General features: G+C 47.6%; 1 protein-coding gene across 2 annotated transcripts in view; it reads right to left on the reverse strand.

The window, feature by feature from the left end:
• The window catches only part of MAML2 (mastermind like transcriptional coactivator 2), a 232,553-nt gene extending 206,988 nt beyond the window's left edge, over positions 1-25,565 (reverse strand). For both annotated transcript variants that reach the window (XM_053311528.1, XM_053311527.1), the window contains exon 1: positions 23,692-25,565. In XM_053311528.1, coding sequence (XP_053167503.1) covers positions 23,692-24,147 — 456 coding nt within the window. In that variant the 5' untranslated portion in view covers positions 24,148-25,565. The remainder of the gene's footprint in view (positions 1-23,691) is intronic.

A 25,565-nucleotide genomic window follows, 5' to 3' on the forward strand; every position in this document is an offset into this window, starting at 1 on the left:
TCAGAGTTATGGTCTCTCAAAAGTCTGTGGGAAATGCGGCTGTCATATTTTCTCAGTTTTCTGCACAACTGCAAAGACTAGAAATCATTTGTGACAATTTTGCAGGACCTAGCAGGCGTGCTGAGGACGTAGGTCGAACGGATTTGCACAGGTCACCCAGGACATGGCCAATGGATTCTTTTGCCCAGGGTCCAAGTTGGCCCTGCCCTGAGGCGGCAGAACTTGGGATCCATCCTAGAAAGCAGGGCTGCCCAGGCTTGGGTCCCCAGATGTTGTTGGACTACAACTCCTATTCAACGGCCACTGGCTGAGGACAATGGGAATTGTAGTCCAACAACACCTGGGCCCCCCATTTTATTTATGTATTTTAAATATTTATGTTCTCTCCCCCCGCCCGCACAATATGCTTGCGGTAACAGTCAACATCACCAAGCATAATTTTTAAAAATTTAATTACATTTAACTAATTAATTAATTACGGCCAAATTTTGTTACTTTATATTTCAATTAGTAAAATGTAAATGACTAAAAATATAAAATAATTAAAATCAGCACCCACTTAAAAATCAGATTTGAAAACTGAAAGTTAAAAGTGTGTGTCTCTTTTTAACTGAAAACCTCAATCTCCATGTAACATCATTTGTCTGCAGAAGGAAATGGTGTATTTGTGGACAGATTCTCCCCATAATGAGGCATTCTGGGGTGCCCGGGGTTCCAGGCATGGGAAGAATCTTACCAGAGAGTACAGCAGTTGTCTCTGTGGACAGACACTATAAGTGTGGAAAGTGGTGGTGGGGGGGGCAGAGTAATAGTAATAGTAATAGTAATAGTAATAGTAATATTATTATTATTATTATTATTATTATTATTATTATTATTATTATTAACAATATGATAATTGTGTGTGTGTGTGTGTGTGCGCGCGCGTGTGTATACACACACACACATATACATACACACACACAGATGCATAAATATACATATATTATATATCTTAAATTTACCCATTGCTAATTCCTTGTGCGGCAGCTCTCACGAGAGTTTGCAAGCAGCTGCCGGATAGTGGTGGGCAGGGAGGGAAAGAGGCGGCCAGGCCAGCTAGCGGGTGGTGAGAGAAAGCACTGCTGGAGGGTGGTGAGAGAAATCAGACTGGGAGGGGGATAACGGACTGGGGCTGAAGACGAAATGAAGATGGGGGAGTGACAGGGAGAACTAGAGGCGCAGATGCTCTGTGCCGGATCAGTTAGTTGTTGTTGTTATTTCAGATTATGTCAGTGCAGGGCTGCAACTTTCAAGTGTGCTTTCAGGGATGCTGTATGAAATCACAGCATCTCCCATTTAGATAGCACCTAAAAGGGCTTCTCAGTTACTGAAATGAATGACCGCCCCCCACCCACCTTTACCTCACCTCTGTTTCTCTCCTTCTGTTGTCTCCCTTAAGTTTCCTATATTGTAAGCCCCTTAGGGCAGGGATCTTTCCTCCCATTCTTTGTAAAACGCCATGTACATAGGTGATGCTACAAATAAATAGATAAAATAATCTAGATTTTCCTAGTCAAGTTTCATTTCAATCTTTCACTGCCCAATTAAGATACTGTATTGCAGAACTGTCTGGAGTTGTTTTTGGGGTTTTTTTTGCCTTCTCCTGGTAAACAGGCACAGAAGTTGAGCTGGCATTTGAGTCTGAAAAGTAGAAGGAGAGAAGTCCAGGGCAGATAGCACATGCCATTGACTTCTGAAGAGAACATGAATGGCCCGAAAAAGTTCGGCTTCTTAAATATCTTTTGTAATGTGTTTGGTTTTTTTATTTTTACTATTTTAAATTGGAAAGTGCCTGGGGTGCTTGGGAAGAAAGATGGTAGATAAATTCAGTTAAACAGGAAGTGTGCCCTGAACATACATACTAAATTCCAGGACATTTAGGCAACCTGCCTAAGGCAGAAAACAGTATTAGGAACACAGGAAGCTGCCATATACTAGGTCAGACCATTGGTCTATCGAGCTCAGTATTGTCTTCACAGACTAGCCGCAGCTTCTCCAAGGTTGCAGGAAGGAATCTGTCTCAGTCCTATCTTGGAGATGCCAGGGAGTGAACCTGGAACCTTCTGCATGCAAGCATTCAGGTGTACTTCCCAGAGCGGCCCCATCCCCAAAAGAAATATCTTACAATGCTCATACATGTAGTCTCCCATTCAAGTGAAAATCAGAGCAGGCTTAGCAAAGGGGACAATTCTTGCTTGCTACCACAAGACCAGCTCTTGAGCCCAACTTAGATAAAAGTGCTTAGATTTTACAGTATGTCAAGGAGAGGGGGGAAATACACCCACACCCACCCAGGAGTACTTAACAAACACACAAACACACCCAGGAGCGCTTAATAAACACCCACCCACACACCCAGGAACACTTAAAATATGTAGGGCTACATCCCACAGCTAGGGATGTGCAAACATGTGTGAATTTGAACCGCTTCCGTTTAAAAGTTCGAACTTGAACCAAACTGGGCATTGAATTGGCAATGCAGGTCTGCATTTGAACCAAACAGAGCCTGGTTCTAGTTAAACCAGTTCAAAGGTTGGAGCCTTCAAAACTGAGTTGGGGTGATAGCCACCCATGGGTGCCAACTACCACCCAAATCCCAAAACAATTGGACACTCCTGTGATTTTTAATGATTTTTTTTGAAGATGTCTTAATTTTTTGCATTTTCCCCATAGGGAATAATGTGGATTTGAGGATGTCCCAACTGCCCCTGCCTCCTGGGAAGTTCCTGGGCACCAAAGTGGGTTTGGGTGCAAGGCGGGCATGGCCACAACTCCCTCGGGAGCCCCAAGCCAGTGGGGTTCATGTTTTTTAAAAAAGAAAATCAAGAAAAGATTTTAGCCTGTTTCTGTGCTCTGCACAGGGAAGAATGGGCTTGTCTGAGTCCCCATTATAACCTATATAGAACCTTTTAGAACCAGTTTGAGTTGGGTTAAAATTTGAACCAAACCAAGGTGTGGGGTTCAAGCAAAACCAAAACCCACCCTGGTTTGAATTCGAACCAAACAGGCCAAACAAATTTTTTGCACATCCCTACCCACAGCTCCCCCCAGCCCCAATTTTGATAATGGAAACTGTTCATGCTCTCATAAGGAATCCAACACTTCCAATTTTTGAAACCATATATTACTGGCACATACTTGTTATATCTGGCATGTTTTGCCCAGGGCTGTTACTTGGGTCTTATTAGGATTGGGTCCCTGGTATACAGTGCCTGCTTTATTTCAAATTCCCCTCCCCTATGCAATCACTTCTTGTAGTGACTACATGAAACGGGGGGAAGATTTACTGTGCATTAGTAGCTCACCCTTCAACTCCGCCCCCCTTTTTGCACCAGCTTTGCTACCACCCCATTAAAAAACAACAACAGAGTTTGTGGGGGGTTAACAGTACTTTTTTGAGGGCTACCCACCTCCTTCTCCAGGGCTGCCACCACAACTCCCACCACTGAGTCTAGCCACTGGATTACTGCTGTGCGCAAGGGACTCCCGTTTGCTCCCACCATTGAACCTAGCACCTGGGTTGCTGCTGGGCATGAGGCCGAGGGTCCCACGGGTCAAAAGAGCCAGCCACTGGCGCAACTGCCTTCTCTTCATCATAAGAACATAAGAACAGCCCTGCTGGATCAGGCCCAAGGCCCACCTAGTCCAGCATCCTGTTTCGCACAGTGGCCCACCAGATGCCGCTGGAAGCCACAGGCAGGATTTGAGGGCATGCCCTCTCTCCTGCTCTTAGTCCCCTGCAACTGTTACTCAGAGGCATCCTGCCTCTGATGCTGGAGGTGGCCTAGAGCCCTCGGACTAGTAGCCGTTGATAGACTTCTCCTTCATGAAGTTATCCAAACCCCTCTTAAAGCCATCCAAGTTGTTGGCTGTCACCACGTCCTGTGGCAGAGAGTTCCACAAGTGGATTCTCACGGGCATCTCTGCATGCAAGTGCAAGACAGAAAGTGGACGAGGAGATGGAGAGATGGCTCTGCCTCCCTTCCCATTACAACTGCTGGGAGGATGGAGGTTCAGCAGCGGAGGAGGCATTGATGAGCAGCACCTGCTGAGCTGGAACCAAGTATTCCAGAGTGTACCTGCCTCATCTCTGCCTCCAGCTCCATCCAGAGATGGTCAGTAGAGGGAGCTGGTGGGGGGGGGGGGGGCAAGAAGTCTGGGGCAGCTGGCCAAACAATTGGGACACACACCCCTTGTGCCACATGGATGCACCCAGCTTTCCTTAATCTCTCCCCCCCTCCCCAAATCACTTTGTTGCTGTGGGTCCAGGAGCAAAAGTACCACTAGGCAAGCATGTTCAGAGAACACAGGCCACCTCAAGGAGCCGGGGCTTATCCTCAGGCTGGGGCTCCTGAGGGATCTCGGCTTATCTTTTTGGCAGCTCCCACGGCCACCAGCACACCCACCCCTCTCCAGCACTGGCAAAGAGCCCGAGGCATGGGTCCAAGGCCAGGGGAGCCGTCTGACCACCCTTGGTGGCTTTGGGAAAGTCGACAAGTAATGATATCATAAGCTCTTGCCAGCTTTTCCAGCACCAACATGGGCGGGCAGGCGGGTGGCTCCCCCAGGCCTGGCATGCATGCCAGCTCTTTGCCGGTGCCAAGGAGAGGGGGAGGCAGATGGGCATGTAGATGGGCAGCTGGTGGTGGTGGCTGCCAAAAATGTATGGTGTCACCAAAAAAAAAGTGATGCCTCAACATTCAATTATGGAACATGGGCCCCCTTCAGACCCTGCTCCGCCATTGCATGGGTCTTTGTTTATTAACAGGCTTGTTAAGAATACGCTGAGGCACACAGTGGAGACCACAGAACCTGATTTTCAGGAACTGGATCCTTGTTCAGATAATCTCATGTTAAACGTTAAACACTTCTTTAGACGTTCCTTTGAATTGTGGCCTCAGCATGCCCAATCAATCACAGCCTTGTCTGTTTCGATGGTTACCTTGCTAAATCCCCAGATCTTTATTACACTGGTGATTTAGTAGTAGTAAAGTTGTTTGCCCTACCTTTCTGGTGGGAAAAGCACCCCTGTAAACCAGTCCTGGGTAAACATTTTAGCAAGAGAGAAGCATACTTAGGGGGAAGGCACTTTGAGGAGGGAGAGAGAGCAAAAGAAAATAAATTGCAGGCCAAAAAAAGAGCGCGGAATGTCAGAAAGGTCAGCATGAGAACACATGATAAAAGAAGAGCCGTTTGGGAAGATGTGGAGAACATGTGGAAACCATGTGTTCAACAGGTCTGCGAAAGCCTCACGTTAGTTCCGGGGACAAAAACGCACGACCAGTCCGTGACACAAACCCGGAGGAAGGGGAAAAACAGAACTGCATGTTTTGGAAAAACAGGAGGGAGAAATGAGAGGGAAATGGGACTCTGGAGGGTGAGTCAGCTACTGAAGGAGGAGATTAAGGGAAGTCGCTTTCTAAGGCAGAAGAAGCACCAAGATGGGAGGTAATCCCTTTTCTAGGGGCGTTCATGCTTTCTACTCATTGGTGACTCTTTGTGTATTAATCTGTCCCCCAAATGTGACAAAATGTTACATGGGCGCTGCATCAAGGCCATAAAGAGGCCCACACTTGCTCAGCCAACCCCTGCAGCTCTTTGGGGAAGGACGGTAGCTTAGTGGAAGAGCATCTGCTTCACATGCAGAAGGCCTCAGATTCAATCTCTGGCATCTCTAGGGAGGGCCGAGAAAAAAATCATCTGAACGCCTGCAGAACTTCTGCCAGTCAGTGAAGACGATACTGAGCTAGATGGACCAATGGCCTGACTTGGGATAAGGCAGGTTCGTAAATAACCTAGTCCCGGAGGACTCCTGCCACCATCACTGGTCCTCATTGCTGTCCAATAATGTGTTACATGGGGACACTGACTGGGAGATGATGGGAAGGAGCAGGAGACCACCCTCTTCCACCCATGGATGCCAGATTACAATTCCAAGATGTCCTCTCCTCAATGCTGTACCAAGGAAACGTAAAATGGCACCCATGGGAGCAGGAAGAGGATCTGATGTTGCCACTCCTCCCTATCATTGCCCAGGAAGCCAGGGTGCAACGGTGAGGCTTACTGGGTGATGGTGGGGAACAGTGTCCATAGTGGACAAGGACCCGGGATTTAATTTAATAATTAAATAGCTTTTAATTACACATATTAGTTAACCTGTATCTAGGGGTTTGCTGTTTTGTGCCCCTCGCTGCTATATCCTTTTCCTGATTGCAACCCAGTATGCACCCCAGACAGGGTTGCCAGGTCTTGGGGTGGGGCCTGAAGTTTCTGAGGGTGTTTTGCCTCCCTTTTAAAGAAAGCACTAAAATCTCAAGATGGGTGGACAGAACAAAGGAGACAGTCTATGTTCTACTTGGTTTTGTTATTTGTGTTCATCAGCCTCCACCCTGAGACACCAAGCACATTCAGGTCTCCTGACCCATTCTCTGTTCTGCTAGGCTCCACCCCATTCCATGAGGCTCCACCCACTGACCAATGTGGGATCCTCCACCTCCCAGGCTCCATCATTTGAGCCTTAGAGTCTAAGCCTCAGGGGACCTGGCAACTCTAACTCCAGATGATCAGATTTCACTGGATTGGGGTTATCTTAGCACGCAAGGCCCCTTGGCTTTAGAACACCCTCCCTGAACAGCTTCACCATGCGCCCTCCCTCTGTGCTTTTTAAAAAAACAACTTAAAACACACCTTTTAAAGGAAGCTTTTTAATGCTCCATTTTCTGTTATATCTGGGTTTAAAACTTTCAGTTTTTAGCTTTGAAAAATAAATTTTTAATTTGAATCTAATAATGATTGTGGTTTTTAACCTTTTAACTTGTTTGTTCAACTTGGTTAATTTCATTACTTTTATTGTGCCTTGTGTCTATTTTATTGTTGTAAGCCACCCTGAGCAGCAGTGCGCTGGAGGCCTGAGCAGTAGAGCGCTGGAGGGGTGGGGTATAAATATTTCAAATAAATAAATACATCAATTAATAAAGAAAGAAATAAAGAAATTTGTGGCCTGCTACTAATTTGTTTGACAGGTATCAGGACAGGGTCTTTTCAGCATTGGCACTCCAGCTGTGGAATTCTCTTCCCAGAGAAATTAAGCAGGTTCTTTTTCTTCCCATTTTCAGACAACTGCTTTTAGTTCTTCATATCCTGCTTAAATTTACTGCTTAAATTGGTTGCAATCTCTGATGTGATATTGTGCTATGTTTATATGTCTGCCATTCTAAATGGCTGGGTGCTATTTATTTTTAATATATGATACATTGTTTTTAAACTTGTGTAACTTTTTCTATTGGTGGTAAGGCATTTTGATAATGTATTTAAAAGTAGCATATAAATAAAGGAAACATTAATAATAATAATGTTCATCTTTTTTATTTTTATGTTTTTAAAATATTTATACCACTGCCCCTTAAGTGCAGGGATTCATGAGGCAGCTGTCAAATATAAAATAGAAATGTCACAGTAGCACAGACTATGCACAGCCTTGATCAATACTGGCTGAAAACAGACATTATTCTGACCCAGGATAGCAGATCTGTAGGCAGAAACTACTCTTTCTGGTCTGGAAAATTATAATATTCTTGTTAAATATTCCGCCTGAAATGTTTATGCTGTTACTGACTCCACACACAAAATGCTTGCTGGCACTTGTGACAAATGAGCATTTTGGAGCATTTATGTGTTTGTCCCCCTATCTCAGAAACCTTTCATTGTGCATAATATTTACCCAGTAAACTAGTTTGATTTCCTCCTGAACTATTTTGAGCTACCCCACAAATATGTGTATTAAATGCCCTTATGAAAAGCAGCCACTCTGTATATGCAAGGGACACATTGCAGGGCTCAAATAAAGTCACTTGTGATTTCAAAGAATAAAATAAGCATCAAGATCCACTCAGATGCTGACCCAAGACCCTCTCAGAGGAGGATGAACACATCCCAGCCAAGACCTCCGGCCCTGATGAAAGCCCTCTGGGTCCGACAGATCCTGAGCAGTTAGAACTTATCATCTTTCCTGCAGCCACCCCACTGGGAGAGCCCTGGAACTCTGGAGACCTGTGTTCCCCCAGTGAGGCTCCGGTCCTGTCCTCAGAACCCCTCTTCCATCACTCCTAGGAGCAGAGAAATGTTGCACCAAGGCCAAATTGCTAGTACAGCATCCGCTTTGCAAGCAGAATGTCCCAGGTTCACTCCCTGTCATTTCCAGGTAGGACTAGCAAAGGCCTCTGCCTGAAATCTTGGAGAGCTGCTGCCAATCAGTGCAGACAATACTGAGCTGAATGGACCAATGGTCTGACTCAGTATAAGGCAGCTTCCTGTGTTCCTAACTCCAGGATTGGAGCTGAAAAGCAAATCCTGGCTGCTTCGGTCTTCTCCACCAGTGGATGGGAGGCCAGCTCAGACACCTGCACTGAATCATGGCCAACCTGCGCTCCAGAAAGATCGGGGCTCCTGCCTCCTATATAACCTCTCCATCTGCACCCAGCGTCTGCTGGTCCAGCAGCTGCTTCTTCAAGCTCTTCCCCTAGCTACTGCCTTGCTAGACCTGGGTCTAGATGCACAGGCTGGTGGGTTGGTTTTTATGCCACTACCAGGCAACCCGGTCCTCTTCTTCCTGTCCAGATATGTGACAAACTCCTGCTGCCCATATTCATGGGACACTCTTATTATGGTCTGGCCATCCATGTTGTAGGATGTAAATTCTATCAAGATCAAGATCAAATCCCAATTTTCTAACAATCTCAGTGTTCTGATACATAAAAAACAATCACCCTGAACATGCAGTGAAAGAAAATACTTCTTGCAGATCCTGATGTACCAGAACACGAAAATAAGAGGAAGTTCTGGTAAGAACTAATCTGCCTACTTTTCTTTCATTATAATCTTAATTAATAATTGCCGCCTTCACAAGATAGCCTACTTCCACCTCAAATGTTCACGCGTCCGCCATCTTGAATTGGGGTGGGTGACATCATCACAACATACGCTGTTGAGGAATCCCTCTGTGTCCCTACTAGTGTTCCCTCTAAGGCTTGTGCACGTGTGTGCCCCCACAATTTTGATGTCCGCTCCGTTAATTTTAGATCCTATTCAAGTTGAATCAGGAAGGTCCCACTCTGAATGCACGTGCGCACATACTGCCTTGATACAGCCACCCAGAACAAAACTCATTCCACACACCGATGAAAAAAATTAGAGAGAACACTGGTCCCTACAACTGTACCAAATGTGGTTCAAATTGGATAGGAAGTTCTCATGTTAACCCACTTGTGCCTCAAATGTTCACAGGTCCGCCATCTTGAATTGGGGTACATGATATCATCACAAACTATGCAACTGAGGTGTCCCCATAACTGTATCAAATTTGGTTCAAATAAGTTCAGGCATTGGGAAGTACACACACACACACACACACACACACACACACACACACCCCTGGGTGATCTCATAAGGTTACTTTCCTTAAGGAAAGTAGGCTAAAGAAAACAGTAAGTGAATGCAAGGCTGCAAGTCAAGTGATGTGAGATGGATCCAACAGATGAGAAGGCAGAAGGAGAAGCTGATGGTCAGGAACAAGAGAGGGGTCATAGGAAGCTGCCATCAACTGAGTCAGACCAGTGGTCCATCTAGCTCAGAATTTGTCTGTACATGTCATGTGACCTCCCCCCTGCACTGTGGAGTTAGAGTTGTCATGCCACCCGAAATTCTGGGTTTTACCCAGATTTTAATCATCTCACCCAGAGTGCTTAGCCCAGCAAGATTTCAGCTTTCAAGAAGAAGAAGAAGAAGAAGAAGAAGAAGAAGAAGAAGAAGAAGAAGAAGAAGAAGAAGCAGCAGCAGCAGCAGCAACTAAGCTTTAGCTCTTGTAGAAGCAGAGTTATGGAGCAAAACGTGCAGTCACTATTCTGCTCAAAAGTTATTTTCAAGCCAATTTACATAATATGCAAATTAGGCACCCGGATTTGGAAAGCCAGGCTATGGCAACCCTACGTGAAGTTGCTATAGCCACCTAATGGTGCAGCGGGGAAATGACTTGACTAGCAAGCCAGAGGTTGCTGGTTCGAATCCCCGCTGGTGTGTTTGCCAGACTATGGGAAACAACTATATCGGGCAGCAGCAATATAGGAAGATGCTGAAAGGCATCATCTCATACTGCACAGGAGATGGCAATGGTAAAACCCTCCTGTATTCTACCAAAATAAAACCATGGGGCTCTGTGGTTACTAGGAGTCAACACCGACTCGACGGCACACTTTACGTGAAGTTGTACAGCCCAGACACTCATCTATAACCTCAGTATGAACTAGGTCTGAGATCTGTTTGAACGATGAATTCCTCTCTCTGATAAATATGCTTTTCATATTATCTGTGCACAGCCAATATTTCCCTGAAGAGTCAACCTCTGTTCTCACTCTCCACAGGATGAGATGGAACTTGCAAACCTTTCTGTCAATAGCAATTAGATCCATATAGATTTATGGTTTGCATTTGGGAGCATTCTACAGGGGGATGGATACAACATTTACATGTGACCGACAGCTCTGAGAAGCTGCCAATCAAATAGGGAAATATGACTGAGAAGGCTGAAGCAAATACTGTACATCATGGACATGGGAAAGCTGGTCTCGTGGTAGCAAGCATGACTTGTTCCCTTAGCTAAGCAGGGTCTGCCCTGGTTGCATATGAATGGGAGACTAGAAGTGTGAACACTATAAGATATTCCCCCCAGGGGATGGAGCCGCTCTGGGAAGAGCAGAAGGTTTCAAGTTCCCTCCCTGGCTTCTCTAAGATAGGGCTGAGAGAGATTCCTGCCTGCTTGGAGAAGCCACTGCCAGTCTGTGTAGACAATACTGAGCTAGATAGACCAATGCTCTGACTCGGTATATGGCAGCTTCCTATGTTCCTTTGTAACTTAAAAACAGTCCTGCTGGATCAGGCCCAAGGCCCATCTAGTCCAGCATCCTGATTCACACAGTGGCCCACCAGATGCTTCTGGGAAGCCCACAGACAAGAGGTGAGGGCATGCCCTCTCTCCTACTGCTACTCCCCTGTAACTGGTATTTAGAGGCATCTTGCCTCTGAGGCTGGAGGTGTCCTATAGCCTTCAGACTAGTAGCCATTGATAGACCCATTCTCCATTAATGTAATTCTCTTGTGGCAGAGAATTCCATAGGTTGATTATACTTTGTATAATCAACTTATTTGTCGGTCCTAAATTTCTTGGCAATCTGTTTCATGGGATGACTCCTGAAACTGACTGCCAAGAAATTTAGGACTGACAAAAGGAAGTACTTTTTTCACACAACATATAAACAACCTAGGAAATAACTGATGTATAATCAACCATGCCTAAGGACTTCTTGACAGATTCAACAGAACTGCAGGGTCATGAGTACTCAGAATGTTGGGGGCAATATGCTAAATCATTGTAAACCGCTTAGAGAGCTCCGGCTATAGAGCGGTATATAAATGTAAGTGCTATTGCTATTGCTATGTTCTAAAACAAAAAAGCCTCACCACATATAGAAAGCTAGCACTTATGGGAGAAAAAGGGCGGGTCTACAGCAGTGTTCCCTCTAAGAGGGATTCCCAGATGTTGTTGACTACAACTCCCAGCATCCCCAGCTGCAGTGGCGTTTGGCTGGGGATTATGGGAGTTGTAGTCCACAACATCTGGGAATCCCTCATAGAGGGAACACTGGTCTACAGTGTGAAATGGTATAACCCAGGTACAGTTTTAGCAGTTCAATGAGAACTAGGAGCATGCTGCTGTTTGGGGCTTTTTTTTTTTTGGACACCAGCTCTGGGATTTTGAAACAGTCTGACATATACATGGATATATGCCAAACTTATTTTGGCATGCAAGTCTGTTCAAACCGGTGTTTCTTATTCAAGGCTGCATCTCCACCTCTGATCCAGATGTGGAAGTAGAAACTGCAGGTAAGGAACCAGGAACAATATTGAGCCTCATCTGGAGTGGAAATGAATTTGTTCCTTTTTCAAAATGTGAAAACTGGTCACTGAATATTTGCATTTCACATCTAATGACATTTTATTCCAGTATTATCTGACATCTTTTCACCAAAAAAAAATTGTGACCTGCTATTCCCACACCCTGTGGCCCAAAGCGGCTTACAATCTTAGCTAACTTTACATAAAACACAGCACTGCAGAAAATTAAAACCACCATATGTGAAGCAAACAAAAATATACAGCAGCCCACACTCAGTCCAAAGCAAACATATTATGAAAGAGCCATGGGCGAGATCTAAAGTATGTTTACTCAGAAACATACTTCAGATCTTGGCGACAGGGCTGGAGTTCAGTGGCAGAGCACCCGTTTAGCATGCAGAAGGACCCAGGATCAATCCTTGGCATTTTCAGGTGGGTCTGAAAAAAATCATTCCTTGAAGCCCTAAAGAGTCAGAGTAGACAATACTCAGCTAGATGGACCAATAGTCTGACTCAGTAGACAGCAGCTTCCTAAAATTAAGTGTCTCCTTGTTCAACGGGACATATTCCCTAGAACAAGGATAGGCAAAGTGTGGTTGTCCAGATGTTGATGACCTACAACTCCCATCATCCCCAGCTGTAATAAACTGTAGCTGGGGGTGATGGGAGCTGTAGTTCAGCAACATCTGGACAACCACACTTTGCCTACCCCGGCCATAGAAAGTTGCTTTAAAATGCAGCTTTAACATCTCTTTCAATGCCTTTCTAAAGTGGCTTCTGCTTCTTGGCTCCCCGCCCTTTAATTAGTCGCTTCCTGCTCACTCTGGCCGCTGCACATTCGAATTGGCCCTTTAATCCGCTTTCCATCATATTACCACACTTGCGATAATACAAAAGTAAAACATTAAAAAATGAATGAGCAAATGACGCTGGCTGCGGAAAAGAAAAGGAGCGATGAAAGGATCTACTGGCGGGGAACAGGAAATGAGAAATTAAGAGGCCAGTTTAGTATGTCAGGGCTGGAGCGAGCAGAACATAACTAGTCGAAGAGCTGGTCGTCGCTGAGAGGAGCAAATGTTTTGCTGCCCGAGGCAGAAGACGACGCCCATCCCACATCTGTGGGAAAGTGGCCTGCTCAGGATTCTCGGGCCATGCTGCTGAGGCATGCAGGTAACACACAAGCGCTCTCATAGAAGTAGGGATGTGCACGGACCGGTTCGGAGGCCATTCTATAGGCCTCTGGACCGGTCCGGACACGGGGCGGTCTGGTCCGACAAGATTCAGGTGGGGGGTTCCAATAAGGACGGGGGGGGGGCTTTACTTACCCCTCCCAACAAAGGCGCTGTATTTCGTTGAGCTATCGGGCGGCAGGATACCTCCCTGCCGCCCGCTTCAATCCCCGCTTGGCTCCTTAAGAATTAAGAATCGGGCAGCAGGATACCTCCCTGCCGCCCCCTTCAAAACCCCGCTTGGCTGGCAGCCACCCCCTTCAAGCCCCCTGACGCCCCCAATCCCCCTGCTGCCCCCTTCTTGCCAGGTCTCCATTGAAAATGGGCGGCAGGATAACTCCCTGCCGCCCCTTTGCCGGCTTGGCTGCAAATGGCTTCAATGGAGACCTGGCAAGAAGGGGGTGGCAGGGGGCTTGAAGGGGGTGGCCGCCAGCCAAGCGGGGTTTTGAAGGGGGCGGCAGGGAGGTATCCTGCCGCCCGATTCTTAATTCTTAAGGAGCCAAGCAGGGATTGAAGCGGGCGGCAGGGAGGTATCCTGCCGCCCGATAGCTCAACGAAACACGGCGCCTTTGTTGGGAGGGGTAAGTAAAGCCCACCCGTCCTTTTTGGAACCCCCCACCCCAGTGCCGGACCGCAGCTCCGCGGTTCCGTGCACACCCCTACATAGAAGCTGCCTTATGCGGAGTCAGACCCTTGGTCCCTCTAGCTCAGTGTTGTCTGCACTGGCTGGCAGTGGCTCTCCAAGGTAACAGGCAGGAGTCTCTCCAAGCCCTAAGACAAGAGTATCTCTTCTAAACAGCAATGGGACAAATTGTGGAAATGGACGTCGGACTACCCCCCCCACCCCGATTACCTGATGTGCCTTGTAATCCCCCACCCCCGAGTTACAGTACTACCTGCATATACTTCATAACCTTGTGGGTTTCCAAATCCTTGTGTGTAAATCTTTGTAGATATATCATGTACAAACAACCACTTTGTATATAATTGTGCTTTGGCAACATACTGTATGCTTTGGTAGTTTGTTGGTTCAATAAAAAAAAAATCTTGTCCTATCTTGGAGATGCTGCCAGGGAGGGAACTTGGAACCTTCTGCATGCAAAGCACATGCTCTTCCACTGAGCTATGGCCCCATCCCCTAAGGGGAACCTTTTACGGTGCGCACATGCTGCCTCCCATCCAAATGCAAACCAAAGCAGACCCTGCTTAACAAAGGGCACAATCCGTGCACACTACCGCAAGGCCAGCTCTCAGACTACACCGGCAACCCGTGCAGCAGTAGGAGCGGCGTTCCTAGCTCAAGTCAGGGTCAGGGAGGGAAGAGGAAGAGATGTGGCCCAGCAGGGCGAGGAAGGGGGGTCACGCAGTGTGCCCCAGTGAAGTGAGGAAGGGGTGGAGAGCCAGTCTTGCAGTAGCAAACATGAGTTGTTCCTTTTGCTAAGCAGGATTTGCCCTGGTTGGCATTGGGATGGGTGACTATATGTGAGCACTGTCTGCTGTAAGATATTTCCTCAGGGCTGCTCAACTTCAGCCCTCCTGCAGATGTTGGCCTACAACTCCCATAATCCCTGGCTATTGGCCACTGTGGCTGGAGTTGGGGGCCTAAGCTAAGTAGGCTTGCTTTAGGGGATGGGGTCACAGCTCAGGGGCAGAGCATCTGCTTTATCCCTGGGTCCAATTGGAGATGCCAGTCCCTGGCATCTGCAGGTAGGACTGGCAGAGACTCCTCCCTGTAACCTTGGAGAAGCCGCTGCCAGTCAGTGTAGACCAGACTGGCTCAACCTAGCCCCACCCCCCAGCTGGTTTTGGACTACAACTCCCATGATCCCCTGCCACCGTGGCCAATAGCCAGGGATTATGGGAGTTGTAGGCCAACACCTGCTGGAGGGCCAAAGCTGAGCAGACCTGGTTTAGACAACACTGAGCTAGACGGAGCAATGATCTGACTCGGTACAAAGCAGCTCCCTTTGCTCCAATGTTCCAAGAGATGGCAGCAGTAAACAATGGGGTGTTACCTACGGTGCCACTAAGCCTGCCCCTCCCCTGTGCTCCTGCACCTGAGTCGACCGCCTCACCCTGCCTCAGGAAGAAGCCTCAACAGCACCGGTATTACACAAGTGCCACAATTGTTGCTGAAGTCAGAAAAATCATCACGTTTTCAAAAAAAAAAAAGTGAGGAGAAAAAGCCAGGCAGCACTGGAATGCAAGAATTGGCAGTGACACTGTCCAGATTCCTTACAATACCTGAGTCAACAAATGATGTTCGTTCCAGAGAAAATTGATAAGGTGGAAGATTTATAAAATTATATTATGCATGATGATGTGGAGAGAGTGGGTAGAGAGGAGTTCTTCTCTTTCTCCCAGAACACTAGAACTAGGGACCCTAGTTCTGTTGCCAGATTTGGTTTTTTAAAAGCCAAATTATGGGTTACGGCCCATTTGACCCACGAGTATACCCCTTAGGTTTTGGCAACAGCCATCCCATGGAACTGATTGTCAGGAAATTTAGACCTGAACAGGAAGTACATTTTTACACAGCACAAAATTCATCTGTGGAATTCTCTGCCATGGGAGGTAATGATACCTTAGACAAATTCATGGAGGACAGGTCTATCACAATAGCTACTAGTCCTGATGGCCATATAGACTGCCTCCAGGTTCAGAGGCAGGGTGTGTCTGAATACCAGTTGCAGGGGGAGCAATGGCAGGAGAGGGGGCAGGCCTTCATCTCCTGGGCGCTTTCCAGGTTAGCTGCTCAACAGCAGCAAAACGCTCCCATTCAGGCAAATCACATTTGAAATGTAAACAGCAGTGGGAGCAGTCTCGCGGAAACTAACAACCCCCCAAACCAGCAACCTTTTTACACTGGATACACGACATCATAGCACTATGTCGCAGTGATTCAATTCAAAACAAGGCATCGGAAATGTGGACTGCACCCTGCTGTCAGCGTAGGGACTGCAGTGTCACAACACAAGAAGTGTGGAAGCACACTTCAGAGATTTGCCCTGAACCTGTTGCAGGGTGTAATCCGGAAAGCACCCTGGTTGTGGGCCTCCTAGAGGCATCTGGTGGGCTACTGGGGCAAGAGGATGCTGGTTAGATAGACCTTGGGCCTGATTCAGCAAGGCTCTTCTGATGCTCCTTGGAAGCACGTCTGATAAGGTTTTACATTCCATGCCTGCCAAAATGAACACGAGATGCCAACAAACCTGTAATTCTTTGCACATTTCTTTGCTGAAGTTCTTTGCACATTTTCGTGGAAATAAGTCCCTTTGAACACATGGTGCTTACTTCAGAGTTAACATGCCTAGGCTTGTGCTGTGAAGCACTCAAAATGTCAAATTCTGAGTTAGGATATCACACTCAAATTACACAAGCGAGCTCTGAGCAGTGATACTGGACTTTTCTGCAAAGTATTCATATTTGCACATTTTTCTTTCATCTCTAATTGGAGGGGGGGGAGGCTCACCTTTAGAGTTGATGAGAGGGAGGGAGGGAGCGAGGGAAGACAGGCCTTTTAGGAGAGATACTGAAAGGAACTTGATCCCGACACCTGCAGCTGGAACACTACACATGATATTCTGACTGAAACCTGCCAGTGGAATTCTGTGCCGCTTGGACCTTGAAGATTTTGGCACTTAGATGAAGCCATTTACATGTGCTGGCACGAGAGCAAAACCCTGAGAGCAAGAAGGCTGCACCTGTGTAAACTGTTGAATGAGACTTGAAAATTATGAAATTTGTGATGTGTGAGAAGATATTCCTGCCTTTGATCCTGGCCCTGAAGGTCCCATCCTTTGATGCCCGACACGCAGCTTCTCCATCCCTCCCTCCCCTCTTGGCTTTCTCAATGCTAGAAGCAGATGAAGTCCCCTTTCGCCCAACACTAAACATTTGTTGGGCAGAGAGTGGTTTGATCTTGCTTTCCTGAACCACAGGAACATTGGAAGCTGCTTTATACAGAGTCAGACCACTGGTCCACCTAGCTCAGTGCGTCTACACTCACTGACTGGCAGCGGCTCTCCAAGGTTTCAGGCAAGGAGTCTTTCCCAGCCCTACCTGGAGATGCTGCCAGGGAGTGAACCTGGGACCTTCTCCATGCAAGCAGACGCTCTACCACTGAGCCACGGACCCACCCCCAAAAGGGGAATGGCTTACAGCAGACAGCACTCACCTGTAGCCACCCACCCAAATGCAAACCAGGACAGACTCTGCTTAGCAAAGGGGACAATTCACACTCGCAACCACAAGAGCAGCTCGCTGGTCTCCTCCCCATGTGGCATTAAGGGTTGCAATCCATTATCACATACCATGAATCACTCTTTAACTATCCTAGTGTAATCTCCATATGAGCAGATGGTAATAAAATAATAATTAGCAATTACATAACAGAGAGAGAGAGGGAGAGGGAGAGAGGGAAGCTCTGTTTGAAATCAAGGGCTTAGCTGTTTCACTCGCAATGCCTGCCTTCCCCACTCTACGGAACCTTCAAAAGGAAGCTTCTATTGGAAGCAACTGTTGTGAAGGATGAGACACTATAGGTATCATTAAATAAAAAGGATCCTGGTTACACTCCATTTAGTCCTGGGGAGTGGAGGATAATTGGTTAAGATTCTGCAAATGCCCCTGTAGTGGGTGGTGGAAGGGTGTGTAAGATTTCCCAGTGAGCTGTTGGAGCATTCTCATTATGCAGTTTGGGGCTTGAATTGTAGTTTATTGAGGCATTTATTTATATTTGTATCCTATCATTTGAACACAACACATCCCTGGGCAGGAGGGATGAGATAGAGATACATCAATTAAAAACACAACATGATCCAACGAAAGCAAAACATCCTCAATGACTGAAACAATAGTGAATCGCACCCCTCCCTCCGCTGCCTAAAAATACAGGGCGAGAGAGAAATTAGAGCAAAATAAGAGCATAGAGAAGAAAAAGGTTTTAACTAAATGTTGAAATGCCACTAATGAAGGCATCAAGCGCAGCTCACAAGAGAGGGCCTTGTCAGTTGCAGCGCCAAGATTATGGAACTTCCATTCCTAACCTGGGTGTCGCTACTGTAAAGGCCGTTTTGTGTCTCCACCAGTTGGATTTCCGAAGACAGCCAAATGCAGAGCAGAGCCTCCAATAGTGTCTGAAAGGTGATATTATGTTTCCCTAGGAAAGGTTGTCAAAATATTATTGAAATGTTGGCATTGTGTCTTGAAGCTCATAGACACTGAAATGGAATTGTTACAGTGTTGCAAAAATTCTCATTGGGTGGCATGTTTGTTGTGCATTGCCATTATTGTTTCCGATTCATACATTTTGCAATTCTGAGTTCAGACTCTTGTGGGAAAGCTGCATAAATCAATCAATCAATCAATCAATCAATCAATCAATCTCTTAGACGTACCCTGCCTGAAACCCTGAAGAGACTTTGCCTATCTGTGTGGACCAGAGGTTCTCAAACTTGGGTCCCCTGATGTTGGACTACAACTCCTATCATTCCATGCTATGATGACAATAGTAGCAAGGGACAGTGGAAGTTGTAGCCCAACATTAGTCTATCAAGCTCAGTATTGTCTCTACAAAGGTTCTCACACTTGGGTGCCCCAATTTTGGACTACAACTCCCATCATCCCCCTGCTACAGTGACCATTGTAGCAAGGAACGATGGGAGTTGTAGCCCAACATTAGTCCATCAAGCTCAGTATTGTCTCTACCAAGGTTCTCACACTTGGTTTGCCCCGATGTTGGACTACAACTCCCACCATCAGTGTTCTCTCCAACTTTTTTTTCATCTGTGTGCAGAATGAGTTTTGGTCTGGGCGACAGTATCAAGGCAATGTGTGTGCACATGCATTCAGAGTGGGGCCCTCCTGATTCAACCTTAGCAGGATCTAAAATTTATTGAGTGGACATCAAAAAGCTTGTGAGCGCAGGCATTGTGAGTGCATGCCTTAGACTAGGGAACACTGCCCACCACCCCTTGCTACAATGTAGCTGGGGATGATGGGAGTTGTATTCCAACATCTGGGCACCCACGTTTGAGAGCCTTGGTTATAGACAATACTGAGCTTGATGGACTAATAGCCTGATTCGGTTGAAGGCAGCTTTCTAAATTCATGAACTGAGCATTTCACGGTTTACTGTTGAATCCCTTAACCTATTGCTGCACAACCTCGGTCTGCCAGCTGTTGTTAGACTACAACTCCCAGCATCTCCAGCCACAGTGGTCAAGAGTCAGGGATTATGGGAGTTGTAGTCCAACAGCTGGAAGGCCAACATTGTGCAGCCCTCCCTTAACCACTCTCATGCACCAGCTCTCTTGCACAGTTCTTGCACTGTTTATTTCAACGGAGTCTGCTTTCAGGAAAAGCTTGTGGTCTGTGATCAGAGGATGGTACCATTTTTGCCCAGTTTTGTTGTGGTGGTGTTATTGTTGCCTGGCAAGATTTTTTTGTTTTTCATTTAAAAAAACTAACCAACCCGTCTTCTTAGCTGTCACTGATTTGCAATGTATCCTGGCTTGCAAAGTTCTTGAAAGTTCACGAAATATATTCTATGGTGATAGGAAAACAAATGTAAGGTCAGTTTCAAAACTGGAAACCTCAAGCATCTTCCCCCTCACTTCCTTCTAAGAAACATCTGTTTGGCTCAGTCATATGAAGCAACATCACCACTTTGCCATGCTAGTTTTGCAAGCTGGAAAAAATGTAGCTTCTGCCCAGTTACATGGAGCTGATTTAGCACCACCACTAAGGCCATGATCCTATGCACAATTACTCGGGAGTAACTCCCACTGAAATTAATGGGACATACTTCTGAGTAAACACAGGTTACGTGGGAAGCAGCCTTATACTAGCCCTATTCACACATTAGGAGCACACTTACCGAGAGTCAGACCGTTGGTCCATCTAGCTCAGTATTGTCTACACTGACTGGCAGAGGCTTCTCCAAGACTTCAGTCTTTCCCAGCCCCACCTGGAAATGCTACAGAATTGAACATGGGACCGTCTGCATGCAGTTATGGGGAATATTGGTGGTAGAACTGCTCTACAATCAGCATTAGTACACATAACCGAAATAACCATTTATTACTCCTCTGTTTATATTTCCCTCTGTTTACTCCCTTGTGCTGAATTTCAGATGACAAACTTCTTGGGTCAGAGACCTGTCCTTGTATATTCAGTAATGATCTACACACGTTAATCACGATCATGCTACATAAACACCCTTGACACCAGTATGCTAGAAAGCACCTCCCACCTTCTCAGAGGCATCGGATGCTGCTGTACATTTAACACACAGTCCCACAAATCAAGGCATAAACTGCTTGCGTTCCAGTATCTGTGTTCATGAGACATCGACTCGGCAGTGTCAGAAATCGATTCGGTTGTGTCACAAATCCAGAAGAGCATGTGCTGTCCATCACAGCTTCCATAGCCACCCAACAGCCATATCCATAGGCCACCACCACCCCTCCCACTTAGATAATGCAATAATTTGGGGGGTTCTGTTCCAAGGAGTCAAGGCTAATTCCCTAACCCTACAGGTAATCCTCAGAATTATTATTATTCACTATTATTAATAATCTTCTGGATTATTCCAGAAGATTATAAATTAATAATGCTATTATTAATAATCTTCTGGATTATTCACCCAGAAGAGCAGTCAACCACAAAGGTGGAGGATACTCAACAGAAGACAGGTCAAATGGTCATAAAATCCAGCTAGAAAACAGTGGGCTTTGCGTCTCTGCTGAGATCCTGGGGGGAAAAGGTACTGGAGCTGTATCCTTGCCCATCCCTGCTGCATACATCACCTTGCACCTGGTACTTGCATCCTCCATGAATAACCAAGATAATTAGTTCCGCCCCAAGTGTTTTTTTTTAAATGGAAAAATAATGTAGCACTATTTAAGAACTTTTTAAAAAGAGACAGGTAGCCCTTGAGGAATAACGTACAGCATTTCAGTCACCAGTACCTCAACTTTCTTTGGTGACAAGGCTTTTGACCACTCTCACAATACAAGTGCTTACTCATATCCTAGTCCAAAGGCACAAAATGCCCACACAACTTGGAAAACAGATCAACTTCTCTTCAATTCATTACACAGTACCTACCTCTCCAGTGGAATTTATCTAGCTTGGAGAGCTCAGATACGGAACTCTCTCAACATTTTATTTATACATTCAGGCTGGTCCTACACACACTTACCTGGGAGAAAGTCCCATTGAGTTCACTGAGACTTACGTCTGAGTACACATGCAAAGGATTGCTTTATTGATCTCTTCGCTTCTAGATTCCCATTCCCATTTCCTTCTAGATTCCCATTCCCACTTCCCAACTTTTCTAGATTCCCATTCCCAATTCCTTCCTTTCTAGACTCCCATTCTCCTCCCCTGCAGGCTGTGTGCTTTTAACATATGCCCACCCAGAAATCCAACAGGTATAGTTTTCCTCAGCATGGGGATGCAGCAAGAAAGTATTATGTAGACAAAGCCCTGCTGGAGCAACTGATGGCAAATATACACTAATAGACTTCTTCTGCATGTGTTTCTCTAATAACCTGAGCCATTTTGGAAGGGCGGTATAAAAATCAAATCAATCAATCACTCAATCAATCAATCAGCTAAGCCCCACCTGTTTAATTCCTTCCTGCCATATAATTGTTCGGTCCAGAGGCTTTGCCGGGGAAAAAAAGATAACTTTAGGAAGCTGGTTCTAAATTCTTTTCCCTTCCCTGGACCCACTTGTCTGCTTTAGTTTGACTGCCACATACTCTGAAAGACCACAGACTCGAATTTGACTCTTGAGATAAGGCAGAATTAGGGTGGCCGACCTGATATTAGCTCCACCCACCCACCCACCCACCCCGTGTCTTTCATAGAAGGGTAACCTGAAGATATATAAAGAGGCGACTTTTTTCCTGGCATGGGTGTAAAGTGAAGAAGTAAAGTCTCACTAGGTTGTTTTAGGCAAGGTGCCATCCTCTGAGCCTCAGCTGCAAGGCATGGCACCTGCAACTGGAGAAGGGCCGTAGCTTGGAGGAAGAGCCTCTGCTTTGCATAGGGAAGGTCCAAAGTTCAGTCCCTGACATCTCCAGGTAGTGCTGGGAAATACCAGCTTGACGCCCTGGAGAGCTGCTGCCAGTCAGTGTAAACAATACTAACCTAGATGGACCTCCACCGAAGACAGCCTTCCTATGTAGCCCATATGGATGATAAGAGTGAGTAACCTACTTTATGGGATGGCAGTAAGGGTTGATGCTCCTGCCGACATGACATGTCTGGCCCCTTCTTTTGGCATCTCTCCTCCATCAGAATTTAGTTTGCAACTCCTTGGGGCAAGGACCTGATGTATTTTGAAGCTGGTGTGCCCATTGCTGGCACAATCTTCTTACTGCTGGCTGACAAGGTTATTATTTTATTACTGCTGGCTGACAGTTTAAAAATAAGCCCTATTCCTCTGCCTTTTAACAGCAGACTGTCAATAATGCAACTGCACCAACAGTGGGCAGCGTGCTTTCGAACTTCAAGAGGCCAGGTCCCTGCCCCAAGGAGGTTGCAGTCCAAATTTTGACCGAGGAGAGATGCCAAAGGAAGCATGTCAGCAGGGACAATGGCAGCAAGAGAGCAGCCTAACAGAACTTCCCAACTCACTACACTGGTGAAGCAGGGAAGAGGTTTCTGACACCCTCCTCATTCCTAGGAAGCCCTCTGTGTCATGTGAAAATATGTCCCTCAGCCTTCAGGGACATGTTTTTGGGCGGCACAAAGGGCTTCCAGAGAAAAGGAGAGGATGTCAAAAAATGCTGCTTCCCTGCTGCAGTAGTGCAGTGAGTTGGGCAGTTCTGTTCAGCTGCTCTCTTGTGGCACTGGGGCATCCTTGCTTTATATGCCCACCATTGTCCCACCCTGCCAACATGCTCTACTCCTTCCTTTGGCATCTCTCCTCAGTCAAAACTTAGACTGCAACCTCCTTGGGGCAGGGACCTGGCCTCGTGAAGTTCGAAAGCACGCCACCCACTGTTGGCGCAATTGCATTATCCCGTTAAAGGCAGAGGAATAGGACTTAATCCTAGACGGAATACATCTCCAGCTGTTGTTGAACTACAACTCCCATCATCCCCAGCCACAAAAAAAAAAAGGCTTTGGGTGCTTTCAAGAGAAGCCCCTAAAGGCCCATCTTTTCAGCCTGGCTTTTAATAATTTGTGTGGGTTTTAAATGGGATGCGTGGCATAGAAATGCAACGAACGGGCACGAAAAATAAATAAATAAAACTAAGTTGTGGCTGGGGGTGATGGGAGTTGTAGTCAGCAACAGCTGGGGAGCCAAGGTCGCCTCACCCTGGGCTCCATCCGTCAAGACACACAGAGAGAAGCACCACATCCCCAACCTCCCAAGGTACGGTAGGTGACCCCGGAGACCTTTCGCCCCCGCACGACTTCTGGGCCACAGGCGGCCACCACGCCGGCGACTCACCGCAATGAGGGCCGGGTTCCTGGGCTCCCCTCCAGCCGCCGCCGCGCTCTGCTGCTGCTCGCCATTGATGGCAGGCCTCCCGCCAGCAGCCCCATTGCTGAGCAGCTGCGAGGGATAGAAGTCCGCCGGCGGGGGCGCTGCGGCGCCGGCGGAGGGAGCCGCGGAGCCGCCGTTCGCAGCCGCTGCCGCCGCCTTGCTGTGCTTGCTGCCCTTCCTGGCCGCCTGGCCGTGCTGCACGAGGCTGAGCAGCTGCAAGGTGCTCTCCCGCTCGCGGTCCGAGGTCTCCGCCCGGCCGCGCTCGTAGCGCCCCTCGCAGCTCAGGTGGTGCTGGCGGCAGATGGCGATGCGCGCCCGCAGCCGCTCCACGATCGCGCTGTGCACCCGCGGCGCTGCTGCCGCCACCGAGCCTCCTCCTCCCAGGAGACCCGCGGCTTGCGGGGCAGCCGTGTCCCCCATCTCGGTGGGCCGAGCTGGGGCTACTGTGCCGCTCCTTCTCCTCGTCGTCCGCTTCCTGCCTCTCGCCCCCCGCTCTCTGGAGAACGATCGAGGGGGCTCGTCTCCCTGCTCGCGGGGACGATCCGGCTCCGAGGTCGTGCAGGGCCACCAGGACGCAGCCCCCTCCCCCGCGATGACTTATGAGCCTCTCTGGCGACCCGGAGAGAGAGTTGGGCGGCGTTAGCAGAGGGGGCGAGCTAGCCCGTGCAGGCCACCGACGGCAGAGAAACGAAACTGCCCAGGGGCCATTAGCCAGTTGCAGTGGGCATTTCAAAACGCGGCGGAGCAAGGGATGGAAAGGGGGGGTTGGAAAAATAAAATAATAATAATAATAATAAATAATATCCCCACCACCCACGAGTTCCGGTGGCTGGCTGCTGCGGTAATGGTTCAAGCAACGAAGGGAAGGGAGGAAGCCAAGAGAGACTTCTCCAAAGAGAGCCAGGAGTGACTCGAGAATCCCAGGCTTCCTCGCCGAGGAGGGCGATCTGGAGGAGCGGGCTTGCAATTCCGCGGCGAGGGGCAGAAAAGGGACATTTTGCAAGCTAAACCATTTGCATGGAGACGGAATCCGCAGAGACGGGGTGGCACGAGGCTGGGGGGGTGGGGTGGGACTTGGAAAAAGTTGTTTGCAAGTTTGCAGCGCGCAACGCAGGAAGGGGGTGAAAAGGGAAATTCGGAAGAGTGGAAATATTCGGTGTTTTCTCTTTCCTCTCGCCCTTGTTTTAATCCGGCTTCTCGCGAACTGCGTGCGATTCAATAGTAGCTCCTTAAAACACAGACACACACACACTTAAGCAGACCTCTCCTTGCTGCTTCACAGTGTCAGAAAGTTGGCTTTCTGGTCATCATGAATCCGGCTTGGTTAAGAGAGACAGAAAACAAAGGTTAAAAGAAAGGAAGCAATCCGTCTTAAGGAGCTCTCCCACCCCGGGCAAAAACAAGCAGCAAGCTTCCTTCTCGATGCAATATACTCTCTCAACATCCTGGGGGGGCTTGGACTTCCAGAAGCTCAGGACAGCATCGAGGAACGAAGGAGGGGAAGAGAAAATGCAGAAATCGCCCACCGCCGGACGCAAATTACGAGCGAGCGTGAAACTTGCAAACTTCCAGCCGTCTGCCTCCAGACCAGTCCGAGCCAGTGAGATCCCGCTGCGTGCTTGTGTGTGCCATCCCTCCCAGGCTCCGACCGGCGAGTTTTTGCAGAGCAGGACTCCCGAGGCTGAGGTCGAGGCCGGCCTTTACTCTGGCGAACTGGAAAGTCGCTGGCCCTACCCGCTCGCTCGCTGGTCTCCTGTTGAAGCCGCCAGCCTGTTAGGACTCCACGGCGCGGGACTTGCTTGCAGATACACAGATTTTATTGTGCTCGCGTTAGGAAC

Source organism: Hemicordylus capensis, chromosome 3 (assembly GCF_027244095.1).
Source record: "Hemicordylus capensis ecotype Gifberg chromosome 3, rHemCap1.1.pri, whole genome shotgun sequence".
In the NCBI taxonomy this organism is placed as follows: Eukaryota; Metazoa; Chordata; class Lepidosauria; order Squamata; family Cordylidae; genus Hemicordylus; species Hemicordylus capensis.